The sequence below is a fragment of the Macrobrachium nipponense genome, chromosome 6, assembly GCF_015104395.2.
Source record: "Macrobrachium nipponense isolate FS-2020 chromosome 6, ASM1510439v2, whole genome shotgun sequence".
In the NCBI taxonomy this organism is placed as follows: Eukaryota; Metazoa; Arthropoda; class Malacostraca; order Decapoda; family Palaemonidae; genus Macrobrachium; species Macrobrachium nipponense.
In genome coordinates this window covers 112,715,351-112,727,583 of record NC_061108.1, presented here as the reverse complement: position 1 = coordinate 112,727,583, position 12,233 = coordinate 112,715,351, and the positions used below count along the sequence as shown (strand labels likewise).

General features: G+C 40.9%; 1 protein-coding gene across 6 annotated transcripts in view; it reads left to right on the top strand.

Moving 5' to 3' along the window:
- Positions 1-11,537, top strand: part of LOC135216898 (zinc finger protein 62 homolog) — a 40,631-nt gene extending 29,094 nt beyond the window's left edge. For 4 of the 6 annotated variants that reach the window (XM_064252435.1, XM_064252432.1, XM_064252434.1 and 1 more), the window contains exon 2: positions 6,183-11,537. In XM_064252435.1, the coding sequence (XP_064108505.1) occupies positions 6,221-8,089 (1,869 nt within the window). In that variant the 5' untranslated portion in view covers positions 6,183-6,220 and the 3' untranslated portion in view covers positions 8,090-11,537. The remainder of the gene's footprint in view (positions 1-6,182) is intronic. The other 2 variants (XR_010314957.1, XR_010314956.1) reach the window with 2 other exon arrangements.
- The last annotated feature ends 696 nt before the right edge of the window (positions 11,538-12,233 follow it).

The window sequence follows — 12,233 nt, the reverse complement described above, 5'->3', positions numbered from 1 at the left end:
AATTCGTCAACACGGAGGAACTGGCCAGTGTATTGTCGTGTCTAGACAAAGCAGTGATGGATGGGTCCACCGAGATTGCCTCCCTCTTTGGATCCGGTATTCTTAAGAAGAGAGCGGTGTACAGCTCCTTCTTAACCAGTCTGTATCTCCTCTTCAGAGATCCGCTCTTTTATACTCGCCCGTCGTGTCACCTCTTTCCGCAAGAAATAGTTAAGGATATTTCAAGGTCCTTATCCGAGAAAGCCACGCAAGATCTTCTGGCTCAATCGGCTAAAAGACTGAAGCCTGCGGTCCCGGTGACCAATAGGGAAAAGGCTCCCTTCCAACAGCCCTTTCGGGGAAGGTCCGCCCCTAGATCCTCTCTTAGGAGCAGACAATTGGAGAAGAGAGGAAGGTCTTCAAGAAGACCTTTCGCTAAGAGCCAGTGAAACAGCATTCCTCCAGACGAAAGTGGTTGCCAGACTTTTAAAGTTCCACAAAGTCTGGGCACAGAAAGGGGCCGATGCCTGGTCCCTCTCCATCCTCAAGAAAGGATATCTGATCCCCTTCAGGGAAAAACCTCCCTTGACGACAACTCCAATGGAGTTAACAGCGAAATACAAGGACCCGATCAAGAACCAAGCCCTTCAACATCTGGTGAGCCAAATGCTGGACAAAGAGGCAATAGAAGTAGAAGAGCTCCATTCCCCGGGGTTTTACAACCGCCTGTTTTTGGTACCAAAAAGCTCAGGAGGGTGGAGACCGGTCTTGGACATGAGCGCTCTGAACTTGTTAGTGTCAAAGTTCACAATGGAAACGACATCCTCTGTTTTAGCAGTCCTTCGTCCAGGGGACTGGATGGTGTCCCTGGACCTTCAGGATGCTTATTTCCACGTGCCAATCCACCCTTCGTCCAGAAAATACCTGGGGTTTGTGGTTCGAGGGAAAATATTTCAGTTTCGGGCTCTCTGCTTCGGGCTTTCAACAGCCCTGCTAGTGTTCACAGGTTTGATGAGAAATGTAGCGCATTGGCTACATCTGAAAGGAGTTCGGATATCATTGTACCTAGACGACTGGCTGATTCGGGCCCAGTCGGAAGTCCGCTGTCTGGAGGACTTGATTTTGACCCTGAAGTTGACCCAGTCCTTAGGACTCTTAGTAAACCTCGGGAAATCCCAGATGATTCCCCAGTAAAGCATCGTCTATCTGGGGATTCGGAAGGATTCTCGGGGTTTTCAAGTGTTTCCGTCCCAGGAAAGACAAGACCGCTGCTTGGAAAAAGTAGCAACCTTCCTAGAGAAAGAACAATGTTCCGTGAGGGACTGGATGAGTCTTCTGGGGACCCTTTCCTCGATGGAACAGTTCATTTCTCTAGTAAGGCTTCATCTAAGGCCTCTGCAATTTTACCTAAAGGAGAATTGGGATCAGAAGTCCCAAAAGTTGTCAGACTCCTTCCTTGTCTCTGGGAGGATAAAGGAAGATCTACGTTGGTGGCTGAACCTCCACAGGCTCAACGAAGGCGTGTCCCTTCATACTCCGAGCCCTTGCCTAGTGTTATTTTCTGACGCCTCAGAGTCGGGCTGGGGAGACACTCTGGGCGCGAGAGAAGTGTCAGGCACCTGGAAAGGGGAACAGGTGTCCTGGCACATCAACCTAAAGGAGTTGGCAGCAGTTCATCTGGCTGGCACTCCTGCACTTCGAGGCTCAGATCTCAGGATCGGTGTTGCAGATCAATTCCGACAACACCACAGCCTTAGCATACATCAAGAAGCAGGGAGGAACTCGCTCGTTCTCCCTTTACGAGAAAGCAAGAGTGTTACTGCTTTGGGCCAAAGAGTGAAACATCACTCTCCTAACAATGTTTATACAAGGAGAAAGGAATGTGAGGGCCGATCTTCTGAGCAGGAAGGAGCAAGTACTTCCTACGGAATGGACCCTGCATCCAGAGGTCTGCAACAGACTTTGGAACCTCTGGGGAAGACCAAACGTAGACCTGTTCGCCACACATTGGAACATGGCTGGAAAACTACTGCTCCCCAATCTCAGACCCAAGGGCGGTAGCAGTAGACGGTCTCCTTCTCAGTTGGTCCGGACTAGACGGGTATGCTTTTCCACCATTCAAGATTCTAGGGGAAGTGATGAGAAAGTTTGCAGCAGCAGAAGGAGCCAAACTGATTCTCATCGCCCCGTTCTGGCCAGCTCAAAACTGGTACACAGAGGTACTGGAATGGATGACAGACTTTCCGAGATCGCTCCCACTCAGGAGTGATCTTCTCAAACAGCCCCACTTCGACAGATACCACAAAAACCTCCCCGCTCTCAGTCTGACTGCCTTCAGACTATCGAAGGACTTGTCAGAGCGAGGGTTTTTTCTTGAGGAGTTGCAAAGGCAATTGCAAGAGCAAGAAGACCATCTACTGTTCGAGTCTACCAGTCGAAGTGGGAGGTGTTTCACAGATGGAGCAAAGCTCATAAGATATCCTCTTCCAGTACCTTTGTGACAAACATAGCCGATTTCCTCCTTTACTTGAGAGAGAAATGTAACCTGACCGTCTCCACAATTAAAGGCTATACTAGAAGCATGCTTTCTTCAGTCTTCAGGCATAGAGGCCTAAATATTGCAGAGGACAAAGATCTCCATGATTTAATTAGGTCCTTCGAGACTTCGAAGACTAAGAATATTAGGCCACCCAGTTGGAACCTGGATGTGGTCCTAAGATATTTGATGTCCCCCAGATTTGAACCTCCACATACAGCTTCGTTCAGAGATCTGACAAGGAAGTCGTTATTTATCTTCGCTTTAGCCTCAGCCAAGAGGATAAGCAAACTCCAAGCATTAGAAGATACTGTTGGCTTCAGGAACGACTCAGCTTTCTGTTCCTTCAAGCCCCTTTTTCTTGCGAAGAATGAAAACCCTTCGAAACCTTGGCCGAGGACTTTCGAGGTTAAGGGACTGTCTTCACTGACAGGAAGAGAACAAGAGAGGACTCTGTGTCCAGTCAGGATCCTTAAGTTTTACCTGGAGAGGAAGAGAAAACTGGGGGGTAATAAGGAAAGTTTATGGTGCTCTGTTAGAGATCCTAAAAGATCCATCTCTAAAAATGCTCAGGCTTTTTTTTTTTTATCTAGGATGTGATCAAAAAAGCCCACTTAGCCTGTGAGGAAGAGCACCTTGAGCTCCTAAGAGTTAAAGCTCATGAGGTGAGAGCCATCGCTACCTTGTTGGCTTTCCACAAGAATTTGTCTCGACAAACTCTCGTCGAGTCAACTTATTGGAGATGCAACTCGGTTTTTGCATCACATTTAAGAGACATTCGAGTAACTTATGATAAATGTTTCTCAATTGGAGCGTACATATCTGCGGATTCGTTGCTGGGACAGGGAGCTGAAGCCAATCCTTTTTAGTATAGTAATGTTGGGTTTTTAATGGTTTGTGATGTGTTTTTTAGGTCGATTGGAAGAGGGTACTGGAGGTGGACCCCTTTCAAATCGTAGTTTCTAACATGGTCAGTGTGGTCAGGTGGTCGGGATTGGTTGTTGTGCTCCTTGTAGTATCTTAAGTGCCTAAGCTCTGTCATGTAAGAGGGTTAGCCCCCGTTGATACGATACAGGTGAAGGCTCTGCCATGTAAGTGGGTCAGCCCCCATTGGCACGATCCAAGACAAGGTTCTGTCAAGTAAGTGGGCAAGCCCCCATTGGCATGATCCAAAAGGGCTATCTGTCACAGGTCTCATCCTCTCTGAAGCTCTTGAGGCAAGCAGACTCATAGACAGTATCCATGAAGTCTTCTGCCCTCTCAGGTAGGAACCAAGGTTGTTTATTATTATACCTACAACATATGTTGTTTTCCTGTTTTTTATATTTATATTTATTGAGTATGTAGCTGTCTCTTGCCCTCCTCCAAGGGTGCCAATCAGCTATGTATATATCTGCCGGGGAAGTTGCATGTACAAAAATGATATTGTTATAATACAATAAAGTTTTGTACATACTTACCCGGCAGATATATACGATTAATGGCCCGCCCAGCCTCCCCTTAGGAGACAGGTGGAAGAGAAAATCTGATCAGAAAACGGGAATGGTTCCTAGTCCCGCCACCCAGCGGCGGGAATGGACTGATCACCTGACCTACCTGTCGCGTGTGCCGCGAGTTTTGAATTCTGTCGGGACGTCGGAGACTACGTATAGCTAAGTATATATCTGCTGGGTAAGTATGTACAAAGCTTTATTGTATTATAACAATATAATTTTTCTCCACTCGCGACCTCTATTCAGCGAATAGCAGACTTTTTAACCTTCCTCAGAGACGAAAAACGATTGTCTGTGTCTGCTATGAGAGGCTACGGGGCGGCTCAGAGTTTGGTGTTACGCCTGAAGGGTATCGACGTCTCCTCTTCCTTGGAACTTTCCCTGCTAGTTAAGGGGTTTGAGCAGTCGTCTTCTAAAGAGCTCAAGCCCCCAACGTGGGATGTTTCCTTGGTGCTTAAGAGCTTGACTAAGAGCCCATATGAGCCCTTGCACCGCTCATCTGACAGGAACCTGACGCTTAAGACAGTTTTCCTTTTGGCTTTGGCATCTTCCAAAAGGATAGGAGAGCTCCACGGTCTGAGTTATGAGGTGAAGCACACCAGGGGTTGGAAGTCAGTGTCCTTCGAATTTTTCCCAGAGTTCGTGGCCAAGACCCAAAATCCCTCGGTGCATGATGACAGGTTTGCTTCGTTTTCCATTCCATCACTGACTGACTTTGTGGGTGGTGATGCTCAAGAGCTTTTGTTGTGCCCGGTCCGGGCCCTGCGTTACTATCTTAAAGGACTCAGCACCTTAGACCAGGCTGCCGCAGGCTCTTTGTCAGTACAGGCCGTACGAAGAAAGAGGGGTCTAAGAATACTATCTCTTTTTGGATACGGGAAGTCATCAGACAGGCATACTTGACGCTTGATGATTCCATCGCCACGTCTTTGCAGGCTAGAGCACATGACGTTAGGGGTATTGGTCCCTCTCTGGCTTTCAAAAAGAACTTGGCTGTACATAGAGTGCTGAGCGCTGGTACTTGGTTAAGCCAGTCCACGTTCACCTCTTTCTATCTTGAGGATGTTGCCCACAGATCTATGGACACATTTTCTCTGGGTCCTGTGGTGGCTGCCCAACAGGTTGTGTAACTCATAGTTGCCCTTAACGGGGCACCTTTGTATCTTACCTAAGATGATTGTGTGGATGAGAGAATGAGTGAGTTGGCTGGCCTCCTTCTTTCTCTTGTTCCTTTCTTTCTTCCTTCGGGCGGTTTAAGGAATTGACACGTCATTTGCTGGACTGGTCTGATACAGGTGAGTGGGGTAGTCATACTGGTAGTGTGGTCGTGCAGTATTCAATATCTTACCCACTATTTAGTAGCATAGGCTCCGCTCCTGGGCAAGGAGGAGTTGGGAGTACTACAAACCCTAGTGCCCTGGTTTGTTTTTTGGACAGACAGTTTTTCTTTGGTTCCTTATACAATGGTTATCCCATATATCATTGTATGTCTCTCAGGTTCTGAGTGGTTAGATTTTAGTGTATCTAGCTCAACGGGCTTCAGTCCCTCTAAGAACTATTTCTTTTGAGAGCTGGACTGGCGGGTAGGCCCCCAGCCGGTCTAGGATGTCTTATACCTCCCTCCAAGTATGAGTCTATCCTATTGTTAAGACTGAGGGTTTGTTCGCGTATGAACAAATTACAAATTTTCTTCGACAATTTGTATTTTTCATAGCTACAAACCTGAGGTCTTAAAGTTATACTGCCTGCCTCTAGCCACCCCTCTTTTTGTTAAGTCATCCTGAGTTGGGAAGACTGGCGTAGATGTTCGGCGTTTGACCACTCTTCACCTGATCTACGCATGCGTTGCCAGATACCACAAGATTCCTTGCTTTCATCTACTTCTTTACCGGATTCAGCTAGGCGCTAGAAATTATCCTATTGTTAAGACCTCAGGTTTGTAGCTATGAAAAATACAAACTGTCTTAGAAAATTTGTCATTTTTTATATGCAGGTTGTGTCTCCAGATACAACACATCATATTAGTGGTTTGTATACTCTGGAAAACTGCTTAAAAGTTCTAAGACAAATTCAGTAAACTTTGTACATTATTTCAAAAGGTATATGTATCAGTCTACATTTTAGTTATATGGCTTGTATTAGAGTACTTTTAACAGTAAACTTTAAATTTTCAGATTCCCATGAAGTTGAGCATTTGAGGCAGGATATAATTATGCAGCTTAGTAATAGAGGAGAATCGGAAGAATGCGATGTACTTGTTTTGGAAGAGAAGCTTACTGAAATTCTCCCCTCATCCACAACAGTGGATCAAGATGGATTGGAAATATTTAAGAAAAATAAGGATAATGCAAGATTCAGGGATAAAACCAATTTGAAAAGAAAAGAGAACAGTACTTGTGATAAAAAATCTTTAAGTAAAAATAAATTCCCCAGAAACTCAAGGCATGGTGGTGTGGAATGTACGGACGTTCCAAAAGAGAAAGTGAATGAAAACATAATGACAGCGTTTTCAGGAAAGCCTTCATATATGTGCTATGAGTGTGGAAAAGTCCTTGAGAATAATGATCTTTTGAGGGTACATCTGTTAAATCATTCTAATACAATAAGTAAACATAGAGATTTAGAACATAGAGATTTAGAAAATGAAGTTGCTGATTCACAGTTGATGGTGAGCAAGACTTTAAGCCAACAAGATTCTTGTTTTCCTCCTAATTCAAATACTTTAGTATCATCAGGTAGTGCTGTTAGATGCTCAGTTACGGGTAGGGATTTATATGGAAATCCATTGAAAAGTTCAGGTAATTTTATAGCATTTTTGGTGATTGGTAGTGGACAGCAGATTTCAGATGCCAAACATACGATACCTTTGAAAAGTTCAAATCCTGTAGATTCACAAGTGACTTCAAAGGGAAATCGGACAAAGCATTCAAATTCTAAAGAAGCAAAGGGAAATTGGACAAAGCATTCAAATTCTAAAGAAGCAAAGGGAAATCGAACAAAGCATTCAAATTCTAAAGAAGCAGAAAAATTCCATAAATGTGAAATTTGCAGCAAAATATTCAAATTACGTGGTAATTTGAAGCGACACATTGAAAAGTTGCACGGGCAGCAAGGATTCAAAAGCAAGTGTAACTCATCTGGCAGTGAAATAAAGGAAAATGCATCAGAAGATGCTGGAAACTTAGTCGGTAGCCAAGTAGATTGTGGACAAGTCGTATCAAACATTCAAAGAGAAGAGTCAGTAAGAAATAAGTCAAGCCTTTTACCTAGTGATTTTACAAAGTGTGCAAGTGGCACAGGAGAAAAAGTAGCTTTCAGAAATAATGTGGACTGCAGTAGTGTCAACTTATCAGTGTGCAGTAATATGAACCCTAGGCCCATTACCTTGCAGAGTTCTTCAACAGCCTCTGAAAATGTTTCGGTAACAAAAAATTGCCCTTTACCTGACCAGGACAATAACTCAAAGAGTCCGTATTCCTGTCCAATCTGCTTCAAGAAACTTGCTAAAGACTATGTAAAAATTCATTTAAGTTTACATCAAGATAGGCCATACTCTTGTGAATTGTGTAAGAAGTCATATTTAACTCAGAGCCATTTGAATCGCCACATTCAAAAGTCCCACATGCCTAAAGAGAAGAATTTAGATGGGTCATCTATTGAAAATACAGAGAAATGGGGCATAGGTGTTGAAGTTTCTGAAAGTAAAAGGGATGAGTGTAATGTGCAAGTAGATGACAATGATGTATGCCCAAAAACTGATGTTAGTCTGGTTGGAAATGAACAAAAGGAGAATGTTAACTCAAGAACATTAGAGAAATCTAACCAGGATTTGGGTAGCACAGCTGTTGAAGGAAAAAATTCTCAGGCAGGGTCATTTCTCAGAAAAAGTTATCCAATGAATAATGTTCCTGAGAGATGCAGTGATGTAGATATAATAAATTCTTTAGACTTGGATGTTGTTGTTTTAGAAACAGATCGGACAAAGAATATGCACAATAGTAGTAAAATAAGAGAAAACAAGGAAAAAGGATTTGGGACATTACGACCAACCTCTGTTGCCCCTGTAGTAACTATAGATTGATATTGCTATTGAGAACACATAATTTTTTTTATACAGTATTGTAGTTCAATAATTTGTAGCGTAGAGGTAATATAAATATTTTGGTGCACATAATAGTTTAATGGGCAGCATAAAGGTAATGTAAAAATTTGAGTGTCAATTATAGTTGAATTTATAGGCTGTATGGCCTTTGATCCTCTTATCCAAAAGAGTTTAATTCTTGGTTTCTCTTACTTGAAGCTTCTTTGAGCAAGCATAGCATAAAATGCAAGTCTAGTTTGGTTTCCCTTTAGTGACCTACCCTTAATCGTTAAGATTTGCAAGGTTTGTCTGTCTTTTTTGACAGTAGCATAATTTTTCTTGCAGAATCTGCTTCACAAAAAAGTGCCACTTTTACCTCATTTTTAGCATTAAATGGAGCAGTAATCTATTTATATCAGATTGAAAACCTTAATCCATAGGCTGCATTCCACTTTTGGATTTATTCTCCTTTATATTCTCTTCTAAATTTTGATGTATCTCCATTCTCATGACAGTTATAACATTAGGAACTGTGTTGGACAAAAAAATAATTTGACACCATTACATATAGAAGTTCTTACAAAGGTCACCACCTTTTCTCACCTTATGATGTTTCATGAAGACTTCCTCAATTCTACCTTGAACCTGTGAAAAGATCTGTTAGTGCTGGTGGTTTTGAGTACAGTAGGCAATTTGGATCTGACATATAGGTGTATGTTGGTTACCTATCTGCATTTAAAATGAAGTACACAGACACAATATCTGCAGTCCTTTGGTTCATGAAGGAGGGAGCTTCTTGGCCTGTTGGCCTTCAATGCTTCTCAAAAAGCACTGGTACTATCCTGCTTTGTTACCATTAGTGAACCATCTTGCTCTCCTGGTGTAAAGTATTTTAAGACAGCTTAGGAAAGCCATACTGCATTCAATCCAGGTCCTCTGTTTAGGGATATACATCAGCTTCATGTGTACATTTAATCTGCAAAACCTTGTTGCCAGTGTCTCAGACAGACAAGTTTTTTTTTTTTTTTTTTTTGTAAAGGTATTACAAGATTAATAAGTTTTTTGTAAAGGTATTACAAGATTAATATTTCAGTCCCGTTGAAAAACTTCACTGTCAGTAAATTAAAAAATGAAAGTTCTCACATCAACCGGGACTGTCCGGGTCGCTCCAGTTAAGCTTGCTATTGTATACATCTCACTCACTAGTAGTAGTATACCTTTATCAATTTTAGTTTTCTGTAAAAAGAGAACTTGTGAGGGCTTTGGCTGTCCAGATTTTTTCTGCCCACTGTATGTCAGCCCACAGATCTTAAACACTACTGAAACTAGAGGGCTGAATATTGGAATGTTGGTCATCCAGACTCCAATCATCAAACACCATCGCACCCCTCTAGCTTCAATAGTTTTTCTTTTAATCTAAGGTTAAAAGTTAGCTGTGATTGTGTGTGTGGCAAAAACAGGACAGGCCACCACTGAGCCATGGTTCAAGTTTCATGGGCTGCAGCTCTTCATTGGTTGTGCTCACTGACTTCAACCACAGGGAGCCCTAAAGGGCATGCTGTTCTTTGCAGCATCCCTTTGGTCTCCAGCTATAAAGCTTTCTGATATTTATTCAACATCAGTCCCAGCTTAAATTTCATTTAAGAATATGTCCTTTGCATAAGCCCTGTGAGAATAGGGACTAGATTCCAAGATGTAACTGGTGATTCAGTAATTCGCTGTCATTTAAATAAAAGCAAGATAATCATCCATGACTGATTCAGATTCAGTACAGCACAGTACTACTTTGTTTTCCTCACGTCATCCAAATTAGTTTTGCAAAGATGATGCCATCCAAGTTAATAGTAGTACTTAAAAGAGCCTAATTCTAGCTATACTTTGCAATGCTGAGGCAGATTAACTTGGCAGGTGTGGCATTTCTGCCAGCTTCAGAAATAGGGCCAGGGCAATATTAGTATCTGTAAGCATGTAGTACACTTGTGCAATCTTACACCCTTGGTTTGCTTACTAACGTCTATTTTCATTCAAGCTTAAAGAAGCTTTATGGAAATTAAAAAGCATTGTTGAGTATAAACCTTTGCATTAAATAAGTTTCTTGTTGGCTTGCCCTTATGACTAGGATCAGACCTGTCCACAGTAGTGAGAAGTGAGTAAATTGGTGAATATCTCACTTTGAAGGTCTCTAATTTCCCTTTTAATTAAAGTTGCTCCTCTCCAGGAATGCTAAAAAGTACTGACTTAGGTGCAATGAAAAGGTTTTTAATTAAAGTTGCTCCTCTCCAGGAATGCTAAAAAGTACTGACTTAGGTGCAATGGAAAGGTTTAGTCTGTTCTCTGAGGAAATATTAAGTTAATTGAACTATGGCTCAGTAGGTTACCATAGGATCATGACATTTGTGGTTCTTTGATACTTTCTAACCATCTTGATGACTGTAAAGTGTTGTATAGGAAAGGTAGCAACTTCTATGGTGATGTAATCATTATATATTAAGTTGAATAATTTTTTGGAAATGGAATCATTAATTTACGGACACTGAAGATTATTTGTTCAGTGATCTCATTGTTACAGTTAACAAGCATTAAGATCTTGGAATTAATCCTCTAATGCAACCTTGTGATTCATGGGTCTTCAGAGAAACTTTTTGTGCAGTTACGCTGTAGGGTATGTTTGTTTAGAGATTTGCCTTAAAAGTTTCCAAAAATTTTGTTTACTAGAAGTATTTTTCTATGCTACGTGGTTTTCAGTGCACCCCATAATATCATCATTCCATTTTGTGGGGTTTTCATAGTTTAGTTAAGTGTCAGATTTGCCCATTTGTTAAATTGGTAGCACCACAATGTTATTCAATGCACCAAGGCATTCAGTTTCTTCCATGCTTTTTTTTGGTTGATGAAGAACAACACTGTTGAGGTGAAGTGTGTTATGCTATTGTATGAAGGGTTTCAGCAGGTTAATCAATTGTAAAACAGAAGGGAATGTGAAATCCTTTTTGTTGTTTGTTATTACGTACTTTCAATAATACCTATTGAGAATGAAATTTTCAGAATTTTTAAGGTTAAAATTCTTGCCCCACTCCTTTTGAAGTTGTGATTTAGTATAGAAATTCTTGACTGGAACAATAGCACTAGTTTGAGTAATGGAATGGTATGGCTGTTATATGAACACAATGCCTTTATTTTGTGGAGTGTATTCATTCAACAGGCTCCTGTTCTCACCAAGTATTTGTGTACTTGGTAGAAGTGGCTTCTTACTCTCCCAAGGAACAGTTTTGTTATAACTGAAAGATGCAAAAGAGAAGTTTTATGAGACTTGAGAGGTATTCTACAGTAATTTTTTGTGTGTATGGTGTGGGAAGATTGCTTATTGTTAGAAATGGTTTCTCTACTGTGTAATATATTTTATAATTTTGTATTTTGGATAATTGTGTAAAATAAATATTTATGTACAGCATTGTATTTTTTTTACTTTTATGTTCACATTGTTTGCTTTGATATTTTTAATAAAAGATATTCTGTACCACTTGTGGAATAGATATTTTTTGTAAATATACAATAACATGCACTTTAAAGTGTGCTTGGCATTTTTGTGTGTGTGCAGTTGTCATCTATGAAAACTTTCAATAGCACTATTTGTCATGATATGACTGCTTGGTTCTAAAAATTCAGAAGAATCCAAGAAAATAGCAAAAGTGGTTATGATCAACACATCAATTCATCTGATAATATTTTGTAAATTGAGTCCAGAATCCACTCCTCCCTTATTGATGTGGTTAGGTTAACCTCAGCGTAAATTGGTTTTAGTTTCCAAAAATTTGGGTATTCTAACATTGTTCACCTGAATGATTACTTATTGACCTACAAAAATTCTTTCGTTTTTGTAGTTGAATTTTTTTTGCATGTTATATAATCCACAGTATTGTAAAGATTTTATTTACTAGCTTTAATCATTAAACAACCCACATTTACCTGCATTTCAGAGTATGTAGATAATTTGTTCAGTTGAATAGGAAAATAAAGGCTCTCAAGTTTATAGTTATGCACTGCTCTAAAAAACAAGATTTGTTCATGAAACTTACCTGTCAGATATATATATATAGCTGTATTTTCTGACGTCCGACAGAATTTCAAAACTCGCGGCACACGT